Here is a 26383-nt window from a genome sequence, read left to right as displayed (position 1 = left end):
CCAATCTATTTCTGGTGGTAATATGGTAGGGAGCTATGAAGAGACTCTCTCTCAACATCATTGCGGTAAAGCTCCTATATACTTGCCTTTTATACTCGACTTCCGAAAGTTCAATACCTCACACTTGCCCAGATTAAACTCTATTTGCCATTTCTCCGCCCATGTCTGTAACTGATCTATATCCCAATGTTTACTTTTATGGCTACCTTCTCGGTTCAAAACTAGCCAATTTTAATGTCTGCATTCTTACTTACCAATCCATCTGCATTTTCATCCGTTGATTATTTATTCATATATATATAGGTATATATATTTATATATTACAACCAATGGAGGTCCTAGCACTGATCCTTGCAGAACATCACTGATCACAGACCTTCAGCCAAAATGTCGATCTTCCATAACAAACCTGTGTCTTTTATGGATAAGCCAGTTCACCATGGATCACATACACCTTAATCTTCTGGATCAGCCTACCATGAGGGACCTTGTCAAATGTCTAAATAAACTCCATGTAGATAGCATCCATTGCCCCCTCCCCATTAATCACTTTTGTCACCTCCTCAAATAACTTGACCAAATTTGTAAGACATGACTAGACCCACCCAAAGCCAATGCTGACTGTCGCTAATTGTGACACTTGATTAGAACGGGTGTCAAGGGTTATGGGGAGGAGGTAAGAAAATGGGATTAGGAAGCAGAAATCAACCATGATTGAATGGCGGGAGTAGACTTGATGGGCCGAATGGCTCCTATAACCTGTGAACTTGTAATTAGCTGATTCTCTTCCAAATGGAAACATATCCGATCCCTAAAAGGGAAGGAACCCCTTCAATTCTAGCTCCTACCACTGGCTTGAGTAAGCTCACCGGCCAATGCGGTGGGGCGGCGCATCTTCCCACGGCTCCGCCCTGGGCCCCGCTCTAAAAAAGAGCACTGGGGGTAGTGGGAGGCGGTCACCAGGCTTTCACATTTCTGCCGAGGCGTGATCTTCTTCGCCCGGCTCGGTCCTGGCCCTGCCCTCATGAGGCCTACTGGTTTTGCCCAGGCCTCTTCCAACTCCTTGAGTCTTTTGGCCCAGACCCGCACCCAAATAGCAGCGCCTGCGTTCGGGCGCTGGAGCTTTACAGAGGCACGCATTGGCCGTCCGTGGTGCCGACCACATCAGTGCGAGGGCATTATACATAGCATGTGGTGCTGCCTGTCCCGCTCTAAAAAGAGCATGGGGTAGTGGGAGGCGCCGAACTCACTTCTTAAACAAAAATGCAACACTGGCTACTCTCCAGTCCTCCATGACCTCACCAGTGGCTAAAGAGGATGCAAAGATCTTGTCAAGGCTCCAGCAATCTCCTGTCTTGGGATAGGCCAGCCCAGTCTTTCTCAATATACCTGAGCTAAAGGACCATACTGCCTCCTAGGTCTCCTCATACAATTTAGCTTAAATTACTAGACCAAGTGGTCAGACCGCCTTCCTCCCTGTTTGGGTCGGCTCGGTCCCCCGTCCCGCTAACATGCGGTTGGGCAGGCAGTGGGGGGGGGGGGGGGGGGGGGGGGGGGGGCTGGCCGCTGTTGCACTGCTGACGTAATGCCGCGCCTGCGCGCTGGGTGGGTTCTTCACGTAGTCACACGTGACACTAAAATCTCCCCCCCTTTTCATGGAAGCCATGCACCACACTAAGCATAATACCCCAATCTATTTCTGGTGGTAATATGGTATATTAATATTATTAATTTGCCTTTTATACTCGACTTCCGAAAGTTTTCACCCCCAGATAAACCACCCTATCCACTGACTTTTATGCATAAAACTAGCCCTGCATTCTTAACTCCATCTGCAGTCACACCTAGATACAACCAATGGAGGGAGATCCTTGGGGGGGTCGGGGTTAAGAGAGTGAGGGTAGAGAGAGAAGGGGCAAATAAACTCCATGTAGACAGAGACCTCCTCAGAGACCAGAGACATGACAGACCCACCCAGAGGGGAAATTGAGGGATTAGAACGGGGGGTGGGGAGGAGAAGAGGGATTAGGAAGCAGAAATCAACCATGATTGAATGGCGGAGTAGACTTGATGGGCCGAATGGCTCCTATAACCTGTGAACTTGTAATTAGCTGATTCTCTTCCAAATGGAAACATATCCGATCCCTAAAACTCCCCTTCAATAGCTCCTACCACTGGCTTGAAGCTCACCGGCCAATACATTTCTATACATAACTCACTTCTTAAACAAAAATGCAACACTGGCTACTCTCCAGTCCTCCATGACCTCACCAGTGGCTAAAGAGGATGCAAAGATCTTGTCAAGGCTCCAGCAATCTCCTGTCTTGCCTTTCTCAATAACCTGAGCTAAACACCATACTGCCTTAGGTCATACAATTTATAAATTACTAGACCAAGTGCAGACCGAACATGGGGGGGGGGGGGGGGGGGGGGGAGGGGGGGGAGGCGGCATGCAGCGTCACACACACTAACTGCTCCTTTTACCCCATAAACCACCCTATCCACTGACGCAGGGCAGAGAGGGAGGGGGGGGGGAGGTTAGAGAAGGGGGTAGAGGGAGAGGGGCAGAGAGGGAGACAGAGGAGACAGAGACAGAGAGGGGAAATGGGGAGGGGGGTGGAGAGGAGAAGAGGGAGGGTGGGTGAGGGGGAAAGGTGGGGGAGAGAGAGAGGGAGGGTGAGAGTGAGGGGAGAGAGGGGAGGTGCTGAGAGAGGGAGAGGGGGGAGCAGGGAGGGGAGGGAGGGGGAGGGTGGGAGGAGAGGGTAGAGGGGGGGAGAGGGGGATTAGGGGGGGGGTGAGAGGGGGGAGGGGGAGAGAGAGAGAGAGAGAGGGGGATAGGGAGAGGGAGAGGGATAGGGGGGAGAGAGAGGTGGGGAGAGAGAGGTGGGGGGAGAGGAGGGAGAGAGAGAGGGTGCCTTTTTACTCAACCCAAACCCCCCAAACAACCATTTGGAGGCAGTGCTTTTTTCCCTCAAACTAACCATATTTTCATTTTCAAACCACATTATGGGTACTCACAGCTGTGGAGACATTTGTTCAGTGTCATTCAGAGCTCTGATTGAGGCACACCACTTGCAGAGACTGATTGAGGCACACCACTTCCTGGTTTTATAGTCCATCCCCCTCCCTCCAGCAGGGGCAGCAGAGAGAATGGGGAAGTTTGTAAAAACATTAATCTCTTTGTCATATTTAATCGATGAGAAAAATCCTCGGCACACATGCGGCGGAGGGGGGCTCTGAGCGAGGTGGCCAAAAATGACGGCCGTAGGTGGCGGCATTCTCTCGGAAATCGCAGCACAGATGGCCAAAAGCGGTCAAGAACAGATTTAGTAATATAGATAATGCTCTTCAAAAGACCCAACACCACTTGACCTCACAATGCCCTAGGATGTCACTATTCCCCTCTACTCCATCTCCATGGTTAATACCAATGCAAAGTATTCATTTTGTACCACAACTACATCCTCTAACTCCATGAATAAATTCCCTCCTTTATCCTTGAGTTGTCCAACCCTAAGTCTTAGTTACCCTTTTGTTTTTACTGCAAGTATAAAATGCCTTGGGATTCACTTTAATCTTCTTTAGCAAGGGCATGTCATGGCCCCTTTTGGCTAATTCCCTGCTTGTGTTGTTTCTTGCATTCTTTAAATTTCTTGCAGGTCCAGTCTGATTTCATCTTCCAAAACCAATAATGCAGTTATTATTGCAATTATTACTGTGCACTTTTGGCAAAAGACAGAACAGAAAACACTCCATGTTTTTTTTACCAAGTTCCAAAAGGTTTAGCTACTGCAGACTCCAGAGGGGAGCTGGAAAACCAGGTGACTGAGGGCAATCCACAGCTTCCCCAGTCATCTTGTGATAATGACCATCCTTTTTCATTTCCAGTAACGGGAGATGTGGACTGGAAAAAATTGTCATGTGACATTTACACAGGCCACACCAGATTTTAAAAAGATCTCGACCAATGTCAGAGCTCACAGTGTAGTAATTTGCAGAGTAAATGTCTTGGGTCATGAGCTCTGCGTCTGGCCCAAGAGGTGGTTTTGTGGGGGGGGTGGGGGGGCTGGAGGCGTACTGTAACTGGCACCACACCCGAGTTAAAGATTGGAAAAAAACGGACTCCGGCTTTCCGCTTCTGATCACCAGCCAGTGAGTCATGCCAAGAGGAACACACAAGGGAGTTCACTGTATTTTTAAAAATGAACCTAAAGTGTATTAAACCAGGCCTTGAATTTTCAGTGGTCTACAACACAAACTTCAATATCATCTTATTAACAGCAGTTAGTTGTTAACCGGTTAACTCGTTCACAATCCCTTCTCTAGTCACATTTTCAATAGCAATTCACATTATACTTTGACAACAATACTATTACCAAATGTAAAAGCAAGTACATGCATCATTTGTTTCACCAATGGCCAGGGTGGTAGGCATCCGTGACGATACCTCCAGCTTGGTTGCTGCAACATATCATGAAGATGGACTGGATGGAAGGAAGGAAGTGCTGCCTGTGATGGACTGGGCTGCGTTCACCACTCTCTGCAGGTTCAGGCGGTCAAGAACAGAGCAGTTGCCACCAGACTGAGATGGATGTTTAATGGATTAAAACTGAGGTATTCTAAATCTGAATTTACAAACCATATTTACTTATAAGGCAACAATAATAAAGATATTTTTAATTTAAATGGTGTTTATAACAAGAAATTAAGAGGAAAAAGAGATTTTAAAGATTTTCAACAAGAGATTTGCAGACCTCCAGGTACATTTCCAATGTCATAAATGTAGAGAGTGCCAAAGCTCACCCAAGGCAGATTGCTGGAGCTGGCATAGAGGTAGGGCTGGGTTACTGCCATTCTTGTTACCTGCCCAGCTGGGGGATATTGTGAACACTGGGGACAGCAACTTGCAATGGGATTGTGACACATGGTTAACCCTCATCCATGTAACCTGCTACAGGATGACATCATATTCCTCAATATCAAGAGTCAAGAGTCAAGAGTCAATTTAATTGTCATTTGGACCCCTGGAGGTCCAAACGAAATGCCGTTTCTGCAGCCATACATTACACACAAATAGACCCCAGACACAACATAATTACATTTTACATAAACATCCATCACATAGCTGTGATGGAAGGCCAAATAAACTTATCTCTCCACTGCACTCTCCCCCCCCCCATGTCAGAGTCAAAGTCATAGCCCCCGGCTGGCGATGGCGATTGTCCCGCGGCCATTAAAGCCACGCCGGGTGGTGCGAGGTCGCACACCGGGTCTTGGTGTTGGAGACCCCGGCGTGCGCTCGCAGAGTCCGCGGCCATTCCAGCCGCGCGGGGCGGTGATGTCAGGCCCCGCTCCAGGAGCTCTTCAACCCCGCAACTCGGGCGGGAGAATTCGCCGTTGCAGGAGCCCCGAAAAGCGGTCTCCCTCCAGGGAGCCGCGGGCTCCCGGTGCCGCCGTCCACAGACCTGCCGTTGAAGCCTCCGACTCTCCGGTAATGTCCTCTAGAGATGCTGCCTGACCCACTGAGTTACTCCAGCATTTATGTGTACCCTCCAGAGATGCTACCTGATCCACTGAGTTACTCCAGCTCTGTCATTTTTTTGTAAACCAGCATCTGCAGTTCCTGCATATTTCTGCTCCTGCTTATAAAGGTGATACGTGTACAATACACACAGTTGCTACTGCACCTGGTCCAAGGACCTTTTGAAGCCAGTGACCTGTGAACTAATTGAAACCATGCCTTCATAACTTAAATAGGAGGCTTATTCTGCAAATACTGATGGAAATTGTTCTGTAAATTTGGAAAAGTAAGCTATGATATAGCAGGGGTTAGAGAAGGCACCTGGATTTTCAACAAGAGATTTGCAGACCTCCAGGTACATTTCCAATGCCTTGGGATAATACTTTATTAAATGACAATGGCATGGTCTGGTGCCACTTTCCATGGTGAGAATTCTATGAACAAATGTCATCCCTGGCTGTGATCCCCCCCCCCCCCCCTCCCCCATTGCATTGACCACTGGTGACTGCTCTTATGCTGAAAATTGAAGAAATAGTTGTGCTAGATACCTTCGTCCAAACTGATAAACAGAGTCATTGAATGGTCTGCTTTATTTGTGTCAAAACAGCGTGAAATTTTCACACATCACCCATGCGCTGAGCTCATTAAAGGTTGCACCACTCATCTACGATTCAAGGCTCCAGCGAACATTTATTTTCTTGTGCTCATAATAAAGGGACACCAAAGCAAGCTCTCAGATTTCCAAATCTATTAGTTACGAACATTCCTTGTTTGCTATTTGTTCTGGCCTCCAGTATCATATTTGCAAAGAAGCATTATCAAGGACATCTATCAATATATAAAGTATAGAAGCATTATCTAGAACACCAACCAATATAGAATTATTATCTGGAACACCAATCATTATAGAAAATTCTATAAAATAAAAGCAAGAATTCCCTGCTTTTTTCCTGGGAATTATTGCAAATTGTGGACGCAGCCCAGACCATCACATAAACCACCCCCCCTTTCAATGACTCCATTCATACCTGGCGCTGCCTCGGCAAGGCCTGCAGCATAATGAAGAGAGAGTCACACCCTGACCGCTCCCTCTTCTCCCCTCTCCCATTGGGCAAGAGGTATAGAAGTATGAAAATACGCCTCCAGATTCAAGGACAGTTTTTTCCCAGCTGTTATCAGGCAACGGGATCATCCTACCAACAACTAGAGAGCAGTCCTGAACTGCTATCTACCTAATTGGAGACCCTCGAATTATCTTTGATCGGAATTTACTGGCTTTATCTTGCATTAAACATTACCATTATTATTCCCTTTATCATGTATCTGTACACTCTGGATAGCTAGATTGTAACAACGTATTATCTTTCCGCTCAGTGGTTGGCATGCAACAAAAGCTTTTCACTGTACCTAGGTACACGTGACTCTAAACTAAAATATTTTGCCACTTTACCTTCCCTAGGCTTCTATGTTTTAATCTACAAATTTGAAATACATGTATCTAAATTCACTTCATTTAGCTGTGTGCAATGTCAAACCTGGAATTGTAAATGTATTTACACAACAATTCCTTGAATTAAAACATGTAGATAAAAAAGGAAGATGGACACAAAATGCTGGAATAACTCAGCGGGTGAGGCAGCATCTCTGGAGAGATGGAATGGGCGACGTTTCGGGTCTCGACCCTTCCTCAGTCTGAAGAAGGGTCTCTTATGTTGTGTTCTTTTAATTGTATGGCTGTATGGCAACACAAATATCACTGTACCTTAAGTGGTGCATGTGACAATAAATGTGAATTTGAATTTAAAATTGAATTTTGAATTTGACTAGAAACGTCACCCATTCCTTCTCTCTAGAGATGCTGCCTCACCCGCTGAGTTACTCCAGCATTTTGTGTCTACCTTCGATTTAAACCAGCATCTGCAGTTCTTGCACATGGATAAAAAGGGAACCCTATTCTAGCTTGGATAAAGACACATTCACCTGAAGTGAATGTGTACACTATTATTTTACGTTACTGCACTTTTAGTTCTGTCAGTGAAATCCATTAATACGTTCAACTCAACCCTGAATGAAGGAATCCCAAGAATCTGAACAGAAATTCCTCCCCAATAGTTGAGGCTCTTCAAAGTTCCTGTGCAAGCTCTTGTCCACATCTCATTTGTATGCCAAAAGAGACATATCTTACAAACAGATGTACTGTTGGACCTGCCAAGAGTCCAGACCACTAGACTCTAGCATCATCCATCCAGGTCCTCGCCATTAAGTATACAAATAAATTCCAGAGAAAATATTGGGTTTACAATAAAATGCTAGAATTTTGGTTGGAAACCCAACTCAGAGTAAATTGATTTCTCTCTGTGGGTTTCCTGACATTTTATTGTAAAGCTACGTTTCACTGAAGAAAGAGTACCCAGGCATATCAATGATATTTTCCTAAATGTGGCAGACAAAAGACAAAAGAAGAACTAAAGGGAATAAAAGACAAAATGTAAGCAATAGCATTGTTCATCCCATTGTACATTCTAATTGTGACGTAGGTAAATAACCAAATTTTAACCAAGGTGCAAACAATTGTTTGTGACTGTTTCTTTACAGAATATCTCACCATTATTGCCAATGCAATATTAGTGCTGAAACATAGTTATAACAGGAAGTCCCAAATGGTGATAGACACAAAATGCTGGAGTAACTCAGCGGGACAGGCAGCATCTCTGGAGAGAAGGAACGGACGACGTTTTGGGTCAAGACCCTCCTTCAGACTGAGTCAGGGGAAAAGGGAAACAAGAGATATAAACGGTGATGTAGAGATATAGAACACATGAATGAAAGATATGCAAAAAAGTAATGATGACAAAGGAAACAGGCCATTGTTAGCTGTTTGTGTTAGGTGAGAGCGAGAAGCTAGTGTGACTTGGGTGGGGGATGGATGGAGAGAGAGGGAATGCAGGGGTTACTTGAAGTTAGAGAAATCATATTCATACCACTGGGCTGTAAGCTGCCCAAGCGACATGAGATGCTGTTCCTCCAATTTGCTTTTAGCCTCACTCTGACAATGGAGGAGACCTCGTTCAGAAAGGTCAGTGTGGGAATAAGAATTAATGTGTTTGGCAAACGGGAGATCAGTTAGGTCCAGGATGAATGAACGAAGGTGTTCAACGAAACGATCATTCAATCTTTGGTCTTGCCGATGTATAAGAATCCACATCTTGAACAACGGATACAGCAGATGAGGCGCAAGTGAACCTCTGCCTAACCTGAAAGTACTTAAGAAGGAACTGCAGATGCTAGAAAATCAGTACAGTCAACCTGAAAGTACTGTTGGGGTCTCTGGACAGAGTCGAGGGAGAAGGTATAGGGACAGGTGTTGCATCTTCTGCAGTTGCAGGGGAATGTTACTGGATAGGGGGTGGGAAGGGATGAGTCAACCAGGGAGTTGCGGAAGGTGGAGAGGGGTTGAGATGAGAAGATGTGACTAGTGGTGGGATCCCGTTGGACATGGTGAAAATGTCAGAGTATCTCCGGCATTAACTACAATGTCCTCTGGTTCTTGATTTCACCTACTCTGGGAAGAGACTCTGTGCCTCTACCTGATCTATTCCTCTCATGATTTTATACACCTCTATAAGATCACCCATCATCCTCCTGCACTCCAAGGAGTCCTTGGTTCGAGACTGAATGTGAAGGAAATACACAGGTAACAGGCCATTCTGGCCATCTGGTGTTTACCCTCCGTGTGGACTATCTCCTTATCATCATCAGCAAATACTCTTATTCCTTCTTCAGGTTCCTGTTAAACATTCCCATTAGAGATTCAAGGTGAAAGCTCTCCAAATGGGCAGTGTTATAAAGTTGTAAAGTCAAACAAAGGCCAGGATAGAATGGATGTGGAGAGGACATTTCCATTAGTGGGAGAGTCTGGGACCAGAGGTCATAACCTTAGAATAAAAGGACGTTCCTTTAGGCAGATGAGGAGGAATTTCCGGTAGGCCGCGCGGCTCTGGCCAGCAGCGGCCTCTGCAGCCTGTCCGCGTTTTATTATTTTTTGTCTGTGTTTTTATGTAGTTTTTGTTATTTTATGTTGGGGTGGGTGTGTGGGGGGATGGGGGTGGGGGTGGGGGGGGGGGGGGGGGAAACTTTTGAATCTCTCCCTGCACTGGAGACCCGACCTTTTCTCGTCGTCGGGTCTCAGGTGTCGTTGAGGCCGCAACGAGGAGCGGCCTCCAACGGGAAGAAGCCGGGGACTCTGGTGCCGACTCACCGTTGCGGAGCTGGCCGAGACCGGAGCGGGTGGAGCGGTGGAGGAGCGCTGCTGCTGCTGCTGCCGCTGCTGCTGCTGCTGCTGCCGCTGCTGCTGCTGATGCGAAGGCTGCTACTGCGGGTCTGCGGATGGCGGCACCGGGAGCCCGCGGATCCCTGGAGGGAGACCGCTTTTCGGGGCTCCTGCAACGGCGAATTCTCCCGCCCGTGTTGCGGGGTTGAAGAGCTCCTGGAGCGGGGCCCGACACCACTGCCCCGCGCGGCTGGAATGGCCGCGGGACTTTGCGAGCGCACACCGGGGGCTCCAACACCAAGACCCGGTGTGCGACCTCGCACCACCCGGCGTGGCTTCAATGGCCGCGGGACAATCGCCATCGCCATCGCCAGCCGGGGGCTTTGACTTTGTCTCTGACATCGGGGGGGGGGGGGGGGGAGAGTGCAGTGGAGAGATAAGTTTTTTTGGCCTTCCATCACAGCTATGTGATGGATGTTTATGTAAAATGTAATTATGTTGTGTCTGGGGTCTATTTGTGTGTAATGTATGGCTGCAGAAACGGCATTTCGTTTGGACCTCCAGAGGTCCAAATGACAATTAAATTGACTCTTGACTCTCTTGACTCTTGACTTCTAGTCAGAGGGTGGTGAATCTATGGAATTCATTGCCACAGCAGGGTGCGGAGGCCAAGACAACGGATATTTTTAAGGCAGAGATAGATATATTCTTGAATAGTACAGGTGTCAGATGTTATGGGGAGAAGGCAACATGGGGTTTGGAGGGAAAGATAGACAGACAATAGACAACAGGTGCAGGAGGAGGCCATTCGGCCTTTCGAGTAAGCACCGCCATTCAATGTGATTATGGCTGATCATCCACAATCAGTTCCTGCCTTCTCCCCATATCACCTGACTGCTATCTTTAAGAGCCCTATCATACACTCTCTTGAAAGTATCCAGAGAACCGACCCCACCGCCCTCTGAGGCAAATAATTCCAGACTCACAACTCTCTGTGTGGAAAAGTGTTTCATCTCTGTTCTAAATGCCTCATCCCTTATTCTTAAACTGTGGCCCCCTGGTTCTGGACTCCCCCAACATCGGAAACATGTTTCCTGCATGTACAAACCTTTAATAATCTTATAAGTTTCAATAAGATACCCTCTCATCCTTCTAAATCCAGAGTATACAAACCCATTCTCTGAGCTTATGACAGTCCCGCCATCCCGGGAATTAACCTTAACCCTACGCTGCACTCCCTCAATAGCAAGAATGTCCTTCCTCACATTAGGGGACCAAAACCGCATACAATAGTGATCTCACTAGTGCCCTATACAACTGCAGAATGACCTCTTTGCTCCTATAGACAACTCCTCTTGTTATGAAGGCCAACATGCCAATTGCTTTCTTCACTGCCTGCTATACCTGCATGCTTACTTTCATTGACTGATGAACAAGGACCCCCAGGTCCTGTTATACTTCCCTTTTTCCCAACTTGACACCATTTCCATTGTATTTTCCCATTTCCCAACTTGACACCAATCAACCATGATTGAATGGTGGAGTAAACTTGATGGGCCGAATGGCCTAATTCTGCTCATATCACTTATGAACATGAACTTCAGCCCACTGGGTCATTACAGACCATCAAACACCATTTACCTAATATAGAAAATAAGTGTAGGAGGCGGTCATTCGGCCCTTCGAGCCAGCATCACCATTCACTGTGATCATGGCTGATCATCCACAATCAGTAACCCGTGCCTGCCTTCTCCCCAAACCCCTTGATTCCGCTAGCCCCAAGAGCTCTATCTAACTCTCTCTTAAATCCATCCAGTGAATTGGCCTCTACTGCCTTCTGGGGCAGAGATGTACAAACAAGGAACTGCAGATGCTTGTTAATAGACAAAAGGACACAAAGTGCTGGAGTAATGGGTCAGGCAGCATCTCTGGAGATCACGGACAGGAGATGGCTGAAGGAAGTGGCGGCGCTGCCCTGGCAGCAGCGGCTCGCCTGCAGTCCGTTGGTTTTTACTTTTTTGTATTGTTTTTTTTTCGTTTTTGTCTAGTTATGTTTTTGGTTTTTAGGCTGTGTTTATGTGGGGAGGGGGGGTGGGGGGTGAAACGGGGGCTGCTGTCACTCCCTTCGGGGGAATACGACCTTTTTGTCGTATCCCCCTTCTTTGCCTCCGTCTACACTGAGGCCTAGCGGAGCCGGCGACCTCGGGACTCTGGAGGCAGCTGACAGGACTCGTCCTGGGCTCGCTCCCGGCCCAGCCCGGGATGGAACGGTGCTCCCATGAGAGCGGCATGGTGAGGGGCTGGAGTGGCCCAGCCCAACGGCACTCCCGTCGGAGTGGCCCAGCCCGACGGCACTCCCGCTGGAGTGGCCCAGCCCGAGGGAGGAACGGCACTCCCATCGGAGTGGCCCAGCCCGAGGGAGGAACGGCACTCCCGCTGGAGTGGCCCAGCCCGAGGGAGGAACGGCACTCCCGTCAGAGTGGCCCAGCCCGAGGGAGGAACGGCACTCCCGCTGGAGTGGCCCAGCCCGAGGGAGGAACGGCACTCCCGCTGGAGTGGCCCAGCCCGAGGGAGGAACGGCACTCCCGCTGGAGTGGCCCAGCCCGAGGGAGGAACGGCACTCCCGTCGGAGTGGCCCAGCCCGAGGGAGGAACGGCACTCCCGTCGGAGTGGCCCAGCCTGAGGGTGGAACGGTACTCACGTGAGGGCGATCCGGTCCGGGGGCTGGGACGGTGCTCCGGTGGCTGGGACGACGTTCTGGCGGCGGTGTCCAGAGTCCTGGGTTCAGCCGCGGGCCGGCGGCTGCGTGTGCTGGACTGGAGGTGCGGCGGCTTCGACCACCCCGGGCCGCAGTGTTTGAACCGGCCCGTTCGCGGGGTTCGGTGAGCTGCGGGACTGTTTGTACCATCGCCCGGTGGGGAATTGCCTCAGCGCAGAGGGAGAAGAAGAGGGAAGAGACTGCAGCCCTAAGATTTTTGCCTCCACCACAGTGAGGAGGTGTTTGGAGGACTCACTGTGGTGGATGTTAATTTGTGTTTATTGTTGTTTATTATTGTATCATTGTATGTATGACTGCAGGCACGAAATTTCGTTCAGACCGTAAGGTCTGAATGACAATAAAGGAAATTCAATTCAATTCAATTCAATTCAATTCGAGATGTTAAAGGCCAGTCCTACAAAAAAATACACAATGTGCTGGAGCAACTCAGCAGGTCAAGCGACATGAAATATTATGGGAATCAAGGGATATTATAACAATGTTAGAAAATGATGTGAGGTCAAAGAGCTGCCCTGTGACAATGTTGGTCACAGCAGTTACACTTGCACCCACAAGTACCAAAGTTCCCCTTATGATTGAACCTCCTATCACCATAGGCCACCCTCTGCTGTACAGCTGAGTCACTCAGGGTGTCAAACTGGCTCCTACTATATTCCCCAACAGTATCCAACGTATATCCATGTGTGGGGCCGGGCTCCTACACTGAAACCTTCTACTCAGTCGTCCATTCCTTGTCCTTTGTGCAGCCTTAGCCTTGGATGTGAGCACCTCTCCCCTTCTGTGATCCACAGATCTCTGCCTCAGCAATGCTCCTTAGTGAGTCCTGCCACACTCCAGCTCAGAAAGGCTGATACCTGGAGTTGTACTCTGGACAAGGTAAATGTTCTTAGCTTCCCACCTTCCACATGGCCTGCTGCCCTGCCGTGGCTTTGCATTTCATTCTGGAGCAGTTGGGAGAGGGGGTGTGGAGGGTTAGAGAGGAAAATACCCCTTTGCCTAAAGATGCTTCCTTCCCTTCCCCTTTTTGCTTCCCAATAATTGCTGTCTTGTCTTTCAAGAGAGAGCTAGATAGGGCTCTTAAAGATAGCGGAGTCAGGGGATATGGGGAGAAGGCAGGAACGGGGTACTGATTGGGATGATCAGCCATGATCACATTGAATAGTGGTACTGGCTCGAAGGGCCGAATGACCTACTTCTGCACCTATTCTCTACTGTCTATTGTCTTCAGTTCAAATTCTCCTCGGGCTGCGATGAATATCTCTCCTCTCTTCCTACAAGAAAGTTTTAAGATAAGTTTGATCATGTTCTACCCTGAGTGATCAAAAGCCTTTGTAATGGTGTTGATTAAGATCATTAATATATCAATGAAAATTTGTTATATTCTCGTTCTCAGACATCTCCAGTCTTCTATGTTAATGTTAATAATGACCATCATTTCCAGATCCTTGCCAATTTTGCAGCTTCAATTTTTATCAGTTGAGAACTCATTCCAGGAAACTTGTGGTTTCAGTTCGCAACAGACCCACAGGAACTCAAAATGCTTCCTATAGATATGTGACACTATGAGTTGCAGACTTGCAGAATGTCACTGTTACTTTGACACAAGGAACTGCAGCTGTTGGTTTACAAAAAATACACCAAAGTGCTTGGTGTCCAAAGGAGAACGGTTATCGTCCAAAAGGCAGGGCCTGTGAGAAGCTCTAAATTTTAATTGTGTAGAGATGGGAGAGGTATTAAAAATTACCATTATCATCTGCAGTGGATTTAATCGGATGTGGGTGGTATCATAGATAGCAAAGATGATTATCCAAAAATTAACGCAGGATCTTGATCAGCTGGGCAAGTCAGCCGAGGAATAGTTAATAGAGGTATTGCAGATAAGTGTGAGGTGTTGCATTTAGGAAAGTCAAACTAGGCCAGGACTGTTGATCAATCAATATTAGCTGATCTGATCCAGGACCTTTACAATGAATGCCAGGACTCTAGGACGGGTTGTCAAGCAGAGGGATCTAGGAGTGAAGGTACATAGTTGCTTGAAAGTGGCATCACATTTAGATAGGGTGGTCAAGAAGGCTTTCGGTACAATGGCCTTCATCAGTTGGGGTACAGTCAGAGTCATACAATGTGGAAACAGGTCCGTCAGCCTAACTTACCTACACTGACCAACATGTCCCATCTATATTAGTCCCACTGGCCTGCATTTAGCCCGCATCCTTTTAAACTTGTCCTATCCATGTACCTGTCCAAATGTTACTTAAATGTTGCAATATTACCTGCCTCAACTACTTCCTCTGCCAGCTATTTCCGTACACCCAGCACCCTTTGTCTGTAAAAGTTACCCCACCTGCTCCTCTTAAATCTTTCCCCCTCTCACCTTAAACCTATATCCTCTGCAGGTCTCGATTCCCCTACTCTGTGCCAGAGACTCTGTGCGTCTACTCGATCTATTCCTCTCATGTTTTGATCACATTGAATGGCGATGCTGGCTTGAAGGGCCAAACGGCCTACTCCTGCACCTATTGCCTATTGTACAAGTCCTCCTGCAGAGTCCCTGCTTTCTCTACACTGCCTGTCAATAGACAATAGAGCCCTGTCCTTCCACCTATTTCCGTATCATCCGCAAACTTGGCCACATTTGGCGTACTATGTTCCGTTTTGGTCACCCTGGTTTAGGAAGGATGTTGTTAAGCAGGAAAGAGTGCAGAGAAGATTTATAAGAATTTTGCCTCCTTGAAGGCTTGAGCTATAAGGAGGGGTTGGGCAGGCTAGGACTTTATTCCTTGAAGTGCAGGAAACTGATGGGTGATCTTATAGAGCTGTATAAAATCACGAGGGGAATAAGGGTGAATGCATAGAGTCATTTACCCACAGGAGGGGCATCAAGAACCAGTTTTAAGGTCATAGGTTTACGATGAGAGGGGAAATATTGAATTGGAACTCGAGCGGCAACATTTTCCACACAGAGTGTCGGAAGGAACTGCAGATGCTAGTTTAAACCGATGGTAGACATAAAAAGCTGGACTAACTCAGCAGGACAGGCAGCATCTCTGGAGAGAAGGAATGGGTGACTTTTCGGGTCGAGACCCAGTCTGAAGAAGTGTGTTGGGTATATGGAACGTACTGCCAATGAAGGTAGTTGAGGCAGGTATTGTATTAACAATTTAAAAAACATTTGGACAGGTACATGGATAGGGAAGGTTTAGAGGGATAGGGGCGAAATTCAGGCAGATGGACTATCGGAGATGGGGCATCTTGGTTGACACAGGCAAGTTGGGCTGAAGGGCCCAATGCTGTGCTGCCTGACCCTGTGAAATATCAGCTATGATTCTGCGATGCAAGCCAGACCAATGAACGGTACACATTTCAAAATGGTCCAATCTGTCAGCGGCACAAGACCATTTCTTTTGCTGAAACATCGTTTGATATCTTAAAAAAGCTTAACTTTTGTTACTGTAGCACCATAGGCAGTTACAACACATATAACAGTTTTATTACTGCAGAAATGCCACTAAGCTCTTTGAATTGGATATAGTTCCAGTCTGATTTAAATCAAAAGCAGTCCATCATCTAAGAAATATTTAATTCCTGGCATACAGAATTATTGACCGAATTTCAATGCAATCTGCAAATATAAGCCTCCTTTGTTGAACTGAACCGAACCTCTTGGTTTCTGACGCAAGGGAAATTTTCTGTCGCAAGGGAAAAATCAGCTCTTGTTTCCGTTTTTTCCAATCTCCCTTGCTTCTAAAACCCCCACATCATTAACTACTATAACTGTGAATCCTTTCACCAATAGTACTTAACAGAAAGCCAAAAGGCACCACATATGCACCCTGGCTTCCCCTCCAGCACCCCACATTTCCTACCACACCCCAATGCTCACTCTGAATACCTCCTGTGGAAAGTCCCTTTTCAGGGCTCATGATTTCAGGAACACCATTGTTCCTTTCAAGAAATTATTTGACAGCTGCTGTCATTTTTCACAAAAACATTTAAATTAAAAAGAGCCATCTTGGACTACTACATTTTGATCTCATTCATTCATAATGTTGAGATATCCTCTTCCTTCTCCTTCAAAACTATGTACTACCTTTATTAAATAATACTTCTTTTTATAAACTTAATGCACAGCCAGCTGTCTCATGATTCAGTGAGGGAGTGTGCTGCCAAAATACACCTCACAGTGCCAGCACCAGGGAAAGCAGGTTTCCAGCATTTCTACCCATTCCATATATGTTTCAAAACCTACCTGAACCGTCGTTGAGAATCTGCCCCAGCCCGTGTGCGCGATTTTGGCGCTGTTTAGAGGGGGCGGGTTTAAAACGCGATTTTTACTAGGCTGTTGCAATCGAAAATGTTCAGCCTAGTAAATCATTAACGAAAAATCGCTGAAAGACCCCGTCGCAAAAGGTATTATTAGTTTTTATGGCCTTGTATAATAGTTATAGTAGTTTAAAAATCACTCTCTAAACCCGCGACCTCTTGCAGCCCCAGGGTTTTATAAAGCAAACAATTAAAGGTATGTACCTTATTTTTACATTAAAAGGGGCTTCTTAAGAACCCTGTATATAAAGTTTTCTATAGCGAGTAGTTCATTTTGGGCTCTTTATATCCCGCAGTATTTTTCTGGGCATTTGAGGGCACAAATCCAGCGCAATGTGAACGTTCTAAACCAGCGCATTCCACAGGAACCCACTAGAAAACTGATTTAAAATGGACTTTAATTTTCAGCAATTGAACACTAAATTCCTTCCATTTGGCCTATAAATGAATGTAAATGAGATTTTAAAATCATGTTTTATTGTGAATTAATTATGAATATTATTTGGACACTTGGGCTATTTAAAAACGTTAATCATTTATTAAGAAATGGATAGATGTTTAGATCTAGTAATTGAAGTTTGAAATTTGCTACACTTGGGTAACTAACTAATTATATGCTTTAATTTCAGGTCATCCAAGTTAGATTATTTTATGTTTGTTTCAGAATGGTTCAATCTACGATAACTGAAAATTTCATTCAGTTCTCTTAATTTTTAAGAAGGTTATGGGCTTTTGACAGCACACGATCACAGCTTTTTTGTTATGTCCATAGAAAATCAATAGGGAACAAGATGCTAATTTCCGAGTATGAAAATGGCCATAACTTTTTAAATACTTGAGATATGAAAGTGAATTAGGTGTCAAATTAAACTTCTTTTGATGCTTTATCTGATGGGATAAATTACAGACTTGATTTTTTAAATCTCAAAATGTTGTAACATTGCTAGTTTAGGTGCAGTAGAATCCACAATCACTATTTGCTTGTTTAATCAGGATTATTTTTGCTTTTTTTAATTCCCCTTTCATAGAACCATAGAAACATAGAAATTAGGTGCAGGAGTAGGCCATTCGGCCCTTCGAGTCTGCACCGCCATTCAATATGATCATGGCTGATCATCCAACTCAGTATCCCGTACCTGCCTTCTCTCCATACCCCCTGATTCCCTTAGCCACAAGGGCCACGTCTAACTCCCTCTTAAATATAGCCAATGAACTGGCCTCAACTACCCTCTGTGGCAGAGAGTTCCAGAGATTCACCACTCTCTGTGTGAAAAAAGTTCTTCTCATCTCGGTTTTAAAGGATTTCCCCCTTATCCTTAAGCTGTGACCTCTTGTCCTGGACTTCCCTAACATCGGGAACAATCTTCCTGCATCTAGCCTGTCCAACCCCTTAAGAATTTTGTAAGTTTCTATAAGATCCCCTCTCAATCTCCTAAATTCTAGAGAGTATAAACCAAGTCTATCCAGTCTTTCCTCATAAGACAGTCCTGCCATCCCAGGAATCAGTCTGGTGAACCGTCTCTGCACTCCCTCTATGGCAATAATGTCCTTCCTCAGATTTGGAGACCAAAACTGTACGCAATACTCCAGGTGTGGTCTTACCAAGACCCTGTACAACTGCAGTAGAACCTCCCTGCTCCTATACTCAAATCCTTTTGCAATGAAAGCTAACATACCATTCGCTTTCTTTACTGCCTGCTGCACCTGCATGCCTACCTTCAATGACTGGTGTACCATGACACCCAGGTCTCGCTGCATCTCCCCCTTTCCCAATCGGCCACCATTTAGATAATAGTCTGCTTTCCCCGTTTTTGCCACCAAAATGGATAACCTCACATTTATCCACATTATACTGCATCTGCCAAACATTTGCCCACTCACCCAGCCTATCCAAGTCACCTTGCAGTCTCCTAGCATCCTCCTCACAGCTAACACTGCCCCCCAGCTTAGTGTCATCCGCAAACTTGGAGATATTGCCTTCAATTCCCTCATCCAGATCATTAATATATATTGTAAATAGCTGGGGTCCCAGCACTGAGCCTTGCGGTACCCCACTAGTCACTGCCTGCCATTGTGAAAAGGACCCGTTTACGCCTACTCTTTGCTTCCTGTTTGCCAGCCAGTTCTCTATCCACATCAATACTGAACCCCCAATGCCTTGTGCTTTAAGTTTGTATACTAATCTCTTATGTGGGACCTTGTCGAAAGCCTTCTGGAAGTCCAGATACACCACATCAGTCAATAGTCAATAGTCTATTTAATTGTCATTTGGACCCCTGGAGGTCCAAATGAAATGCCGTTTCTGCAGCCATACATTACACACATACACATCCACTGGTTCTCCCCTATCCACGCTACTAGTTACATCCTCGAAAAATTCTATAAGATTCGTCAGACATGATTTACCTTTCGTAAACCCATGCTGACTTTGTCCAATGATTTCACCACTTTCCAAATGTGCTGCTATCCCATCTTTAATAACTGACTCTAGCAGTTTCCCCACTACCGATGTTAGACTAACTGGTCTGTAATTCCCCATTTTCTCTCTCCCTCCCTTCTTAAAAAGTGGGGTTACGTTTGCTACCCGCCAATCTTCAGGAACTACTCCAGAATCTAAAGAGTTTTGAAAGATTATTACTAATGCATCCACTATTTCTGGAGCTACTTCCTTAAGTACTCTGGGATGCAGCCTATCTGGCCCTGGGGATTTATCGGCCTTTAATCCATTCAATTTACCCAACAACACTTCCCGGCTAACCTGGATTTCACTCAATTCCTCCAACTCCTTTGACCCGCGGTCCCCTGCTATTTCCGGCAAATTATTTATGTCTTCCTTAGTGAAGACGGAACCAAAGTAGTTATTCAATTGGTCCGCCATATCCTTGTTCCCCATGATCAACTCACCTGTTTCTGACTGCAAGGGACCTACATTTGTTTTAACTAATCTCTTTCTTTTCACATATCTATAAAAACTTTTGCAGTCAGTTTTTATGTTCCCTGCCAGTTTTCTTTCATAATCTATTTTCCCTTTCCTAATTAAGCCCTTTGTCCTCCTCTGCTGGTTTTTGAATTTCTCCCAGTCCTCCGGTATGCTGCTTTTTCTGGCTAATTTGTACACATCATCCTTCGCCCTGATACTATCCCTGATTTCCCTTGTTATCCATGGATGTACTACCTTCCCTGATTTATTCTTTTGCCAAACTGGTATGAACAATTTTTGTAGTTCATCCATGCAGCCTTTAAATGTCTTCTATTGCATATCCACCGTCAACCCTTTTAGAATTAATTGCCAGTCAATCTTGGCCAATTCACGTCTCATACCCTCAAAGTTACCTTTCTTTAAGTTCAGAACCATTGTTTCTGAATTAACAATGTCACTCTCCATCCTAATGAAGAACTGAACCATATTATGGTCACTCTTGCCCAAGGGGGCACGTACAACAAGATTGCTAACTAACCCTTCCTCATTACTCAATACCCAGTCTAAAATAGCCTGCTCTCTCGTTGGTTCCTCTACATGTTGATTTAGATAACTATCCCGCATACATTCCAAGACATCCTCTTCCTCAGCACCCCTGCCAATTTGATTCACCCAATCTATATGTAGATTGAAGTCACCCATTATAACTGTTTTGCCTTTGTCGCACGCATTTCTAATTTCCTGTTTGATACCATCTCCAACTTCACTACTACTGTTAGGTGGCCTGTACACAACACCCAGCAGCGTTTTCTGCCCCTTAGTGTTTCGCAGCTCTACCCATACCGATTCCACATCCTCCAAACTAATGTCCTTCCTTTCCATTGCATTAATCCCCTCTCTAATCAGTAACGCTACCCCACCTCCTTTTCCTTTCTGTCTATCCCTCCTGAATATTGAATATCCCTGGATGTTCAGCTCCCAGCCTGGGTCACCCTGGAGCCATGTCTCCGTGATCCCAACTATATCATAGTCATTAATAGCTATCTGCACATTCAACTCATCCACCTTATTACGAATGCTCCTTGCATTGAGACACAAAGCCTTCAGGCTTGTTTTTTACAACACTCCTACCCCTTATACAATTATGTTGAAAAGTGGCCCTTTTTGATTTTTGCCCGGGTTTTGGCTGCCTGCCACTTTTACTTTTCACCTTGCTATCTATTTCTTCTACCCTAATTTTACACCCCTCGGTCTCTACGCTCACACATTTAAGAAACCCTTTCCCTTTAACTCCATCCTCCACTATCCCATTCAACACCCCACCCCCCTTATTCAGTTTAAAGCCACCCGTGTAGCAGTGGCAAACCTGCCTGCCAGAATGCTGGTCCCACACCTGTTAAGATGCAATCCGTCCCTTTTGTACAGTTCCCCCTTACCCCAAAACAGATCCCAGTGATCTAAGAAACTAAATCCCTGCCCCGTGCACCAGTTCCTCAGCCACACGTTCAGGTCCCGTATCTCCCTGTTCCTGCTCTCGCCAGCACGGGGAACTGGAAGCAAACCGGAGATAACAACCTTGGAGGTCCTGCTTTTCAACATTTTTCCGAGCTCTCTAAAGTCACGCTGCAGAATATTCATCCCCTTTTTTCCGACATCGTTTGTGCCGACATGCACTACCACTTCCGGATGTTCACCTTCGCCCTTGAGGATTTTCTGCACTCTGTCCGTGACATCCTGGATCCTGGCACCGGGAAGGCAGCACACCATCCTCGCATCCCGTCTGTTGCCGCAGAAACCCCTGTCCATACCTGTCACGATGGAGTCTCCCACTACAATGGCCTTGCCTGCTTAGGCCTTTTTGGTTTTGGCTCAACAGCCCTATTCGCATCACAAGCCAGTCCGCCGCTCACGTCTTCTGTCCCAACAGCTTCTAAGCGGATGAACCTGTTTACAAGAGGTACATCACCCGGGGACATTGGCATTCCATGCTTCCCTCCCTTTCTCACTGTCTCCCACCTTCTCTCTTCCAGTACCTTAGGTGTAACAATCGTACTGTAGGACTTGTCGAGGAACGACTCCGTTTCTCGGACGAACCGGAGGTCATCCACTTGCTTCTCCAGTTCCCCAACACGGCCCTTCAGGAGCTCTACCTGGATGCATTTTTCGCATGTGTAGCAGCCAGAGGCACCAACTGTGTCCTTGACCTCCCACATATTGCAAGCATCGCACTGAATCAGCTTGCCTGACATCTCCTTCTTTCGTCTCCCTCTCAAGCGTATTGCGTGGTTTCCTCTCCTCAGCCTCCTCGCCAAAGACTCATACTTTTCTCACAGGGCCGCTCACTCACTGCCACTCGCTAAGAGCTGTCCTGCTTAAATTGACTGATTGATTTCCTGATTTACCAATTTACAAAGCAAATTCCTCAGTTTTCAACTGTTTTCACCCCTCTGACTCACTTCTCTCCTCCCACTTGGGCTAGAGCCGATCAGTCGTATCTCTTGTTAATTTGCTGCTGCTGTTGTTCCTCCCAAATCTACAGCAGTTCTCCTTACCAACCCAAAATTATATTTAATGAGAATCAACCATTGTTTGTGTCGCCACTCATTCTATTTCACTGAGAAACAAAGGTGTACAGGTCATTGTGATTGGCGGACAATACTTCCCTGCTGGGGGACCAAGGGGACAAGTTTTTGTCCTACAGGTTTCCAATAAGAAATGTTCTTCTTCTTCTTGCGTATGGCGTGCACAGCCTAAAGTTGTAGGACAACTTGTTCTATTTGATCTTATTTGACTGTTCACGCCGGGTGGATTGCATTAGTCAAAACAGGGTGGACCACGTGAAGATTGCAATCTTCCACCCCCGAAATGTTCTTAAACACACTTAATATAGATAATGCTTCAAAGGGATGAAACTTTTGTAACATGAAAAGATACTGAAGGACATGGAAAGTGATGCTTATTTGTGTTTCCTGAAGACCCAGTTATTTATGCTGACTTTTGTTTGGTTTCCATTTATTTATTTTTACATTTCCATTTACACTAACTGGTTTTCAGAACATTTTGGGCAAGATAGTTGAGGAAATTCCAGAGGAATTTAGTCTAAATTTATTGAAGAATAGCATTGTTAAAATATTTCTTGATTCAAATCTTGCTCATTAATTAAGATCGCAATCAATTGTGAATAATTTGAGGGTCAAATTAATGTGACCAATAAAGAGAATAGAGGGAAGGCAGGGTCTCCTGGGTCTCCTCCATGGCCACAGCGAGCAGCTCCTGGGTCTCCTCCATGGCCACAGCGAGCAGCTCCTGGGTCTCCTCCATGCCACAGCGAGCAGCACCGGAAATTGGAGGAACAGCACCTCATATTCCGTTTGGGGAGTCTGCATCCTGGGGGCATGAACATCGAATTCTCCCAATTTTGTTAGTCCTTGCTGTCTCCTCCCCTTCCTCAGTCCCCCTGCTGTCTCCTCCCATCCCCCAGCCTTCGGGCTCCTCTTCCTTTTTCCTTTCATGTCCCCCCCCACCCCCGCCCCCGATCAGACTGAAGAAGGGTTTCGGCCCGAAACGTTGCCTATTTCCTTCGCTCCATACATGCTGCTGCACACGCTGAGTTTCTCCAGCTTTTTTGTGTAACCCAAGAGAATAGTGGGATGTGGGTGAAGAATGTCAGAACACCTATTTGCCTAGAAATCTGACAGTATCAGTAAAATAATAGTCAGCTAGTTTATAGAAACAAAGAACTACAGAGGCTGGTTTACACATCAGGCACAAATTGCCGGAATAACCCATCTCTGGACATGGACAGGTGACCTTCATGCTGACCATCACCTGTCCATGTTCTCCACAGACGACGTCGGTCCGCTGGGTTACTCCAGCAATTTTCACAAACCAGCATCTGCAGTTCTTTGCTGAATGAATCTTGTTTGAGGAAAAGCTTTCTCGGCACTGGAGCGCGAAGATCATTCGCTCTGTGATCTTTGCTGGAGCATTCATTCATTCAGTGGAGCTGAGGAAGTGTTTAGTGGAGTTTTATCTGACTCCCTTTCCAAGCAAAGATACTAGAGCCATGTATCCATGTATGATCTTTGTTTCCAAGTGCCCGAGTAGCAGCGTAATTACCGGCCTCCGTCCGCCGCCAGCACCAGCACCGGCACCAGCACCGCCTTTACCGTTGGTCGCTGCCCGCTCGCCCTCGCGCCCACCCGCCCTTTGGCGCCATCAGCGCGACGATGGAAGCGCGGGCCCGCGACCCCCCCCCCCCCCCCCCCCCCCACACCCACCCACAGTTACCCCCCCCCCCCCCCCCCACACACACACACACACACATCTCCCCCCCCCCCCACCCCCAGGCCCCACGACCCCCCCCCCCCCCCCACACACAGTTACACCCAGTTACCCCCCCCCACACACACACACATCTCCCCCCCTCCCCCCGGGCCCGCGACCCCCCCCCCACACAGTTACCCCCCCCCCCACACACACACACACAGTTACCCCCCCCCCCCCCCCACACACACACAGTTACCTCCCCCCCCCCCACCCGCGACCCCACACATCTCCCCACACACCCACCCCCCCGTTACCCCCCCCCCCCCCCACAGTTACCCCCCCCCACACACACACACACACATCTCCCCCTCACCCTCAGGGCCCGCCCGCGCCCCCCCCCCACACACACACACACACACATCTCCCCCCTCACCCCCCGGGCCCGCGACCCCCGCACTACCGCCGCCCCCACACGTCGCTGTAACCCCGGCCTTCCCTGCCCCATCACCTCGGTGCCGGACAAGCTGCCGTTCAGCTCCATGTTTTCGGGTTCCATGTCCCCGCTGCGCTGCCGGCTCTCGGATGCGCTGGGCCCGCCCTAGGGGGCGGGGTGATCCGCCGGCCCGGCCTCAGCTCAGCCCAGCCCGGCCCCTGGGGGCGGAGAGACTCACCCGGCCCGGCCCGGCCACTGGGCTCAGCGCTCGGAGGTTTATCCCCCTGGGATGATCCAGGGCCCGGCCCGGCCTTCACTGGGTTGATCCCCGGGCTTGAGGTTGTGCAGCGGCCGGTGGGTGAGGGGCGATACCCGGGACCCACCTTCACTGGGCCGGGGGGGGGGGGGGGGGAGATGCTTGTGTTCGGACGCTGCCCCCCCCCCCCCCATTATAAAGTGATGTGTAGATTATCCGCAGAGTGGGAAGTAAAGACGGTCTCTATGATGTTTGGTGGGAAGCGCACTCCTCCTGCCGGGGAGCGGCTGTTCTGCTCTGTCTTGGTCCATGTGTGAAATAAAGCAGCGACAGCCCTTCAACTGTTCCAATCCTTGGCTCTCAAGACACACAAAATGCTGGAGTACCAGCGGGACAGGCAGCATCTGTGGAGAAAGCAGTGGGTAATGTTTCAGGATGGGACCCTTCCGACAGTCAAGGGAGAGGGAGTCAGAGATATGGAGGGATAAGCCGTGAAAACGAGATATCAAAGGGGACATCAAATTAGAGTGCAGGATGGAAATAAGTCAGTTCGGTATTCTGAAAAACGCAAGGAATCATGGAATTTGGCAAAGGTCATTCGTGAAAAAAAAGCAAACGGGGTGCCAAGTAGCGGGATGTGGCAGCGAGAGAGAGGGGGCAGATGCGAGTGGGAACAGGGGGAGAGATTGGACCAGCGGAGAGATGGTGAGAGGTAGGGGAGAGAAAAGGAGGGTTTGTGTTTTGCTCACATATGTGTTTATTCCGTGGGGAGTGCCGGGATTTGCTTGTTGGTTGCAGGTTGCAGAGGTGGGCAATGTCCCCTAGTTCTTCCCTCCAGTCCAGGGCAGAGGGGATGAGGGGGGGTGGGGAGATTGTCCTAGCGCCGGGGAGTTTTTGCAGAGACGGGGTGTCCGGGACCTGCAGCGAAGCCGAGATAGCGAGTTCCTCTCTGCCCATCTCTTTTCCCATCCCTCTCCCCATCCTTCTCCCTACTGCCTCTCCCTCTATCCCCCAATCCCTACCTCCCCTACTCCCCATCCTCTCCCTCTATCTCCCCTCCTCCCCCACTCTCCCTCCTCACCTCCCCAGGATCTCGATGTAAACCACCGCCGGCCCTGTTTTCTCCACCACGTCGGCGATGAAGTTATACTTGAAGCGGGGGAAGTCAGGGGGTGCCCGAGCAGTCTGGAGCCGGAGGAGGGGGTGGGAGAGGCCAAGGCCAAGTCCTTGCCCCAAGTCCCGTTCCTCTCCCTCTCCGCCGGCCCGGAACAGCAGTGCCGCCGCCCCCAGACCCAAACCCAGCCTTGCCATTAGCCGCGGACAGGCGTCGTTCTGTAGGAAGGAACTGCAGATGCTGGTTAACACCGAAGGTAGATACAACTCAGCGGGACAGGCAGCATCTTTGGAGAAAAGGAATAGGTGACGTTTCGGGTCGGGACCCTCCTCCAGAGATGTTGCCTGACCCCCTGAGTTACTGCAGCATTTTGTGTGTATCCCCGTTGATGACTGGTGCTTGGCTTAAACGACAGCCACTGGATAAGGCGAGAGGTGCAGCTGACGATCCCCAGCCCGTTGGGGAACTGGTTCCTCGGGGTTTGGAGCAGAGTTGAGC

At 47.8% G+C, this 26383-nt stretch overlaps 1 protein-coding gene across 1 annotated transcript in view; it reads right to left on the bottom strand.

Moving 5' to 3' along the window:
* The window catches only part of ninj1 (ninjurin 1), a 40541-nt gene extending 15784 nt beyond the window's left edge, over positions 1 to 24757 (bottom strand). Inside the window, exon 1 of the mRNA XM_055647489.1 lies at positions 24591 to 24757. Within this exon, the coding sequence (XP_055503464.1) occupies positions 24591 to 24638 (48 nt within the window). The 5' untranslated portion in view covers positions 24639 to 24757. The remainder of the gene's footprint in view (positions 1 to 24590) is intronic.
* Between the last annotated feature and the right edge of the window lie 1626 nt (positions 24758 to 26383).

This window comes from Leucoraja erinacea, chromosome 16 (genome assembly GCF_028641065.1).
Source record: "Leucoraja erinacea ecotype New England chromosome 16, Leri_hhj_1, whole genome shotgun sequence".
NCBI lineage: Eukaryota > Metazoa > Chordata > Chondrichthyes > Rajiformes > Rajidae > Leucoraja > Leucoraja erinaceus.
This window is presented reverse-complemented; position numbering and strand designations above follow the sequence as displayed.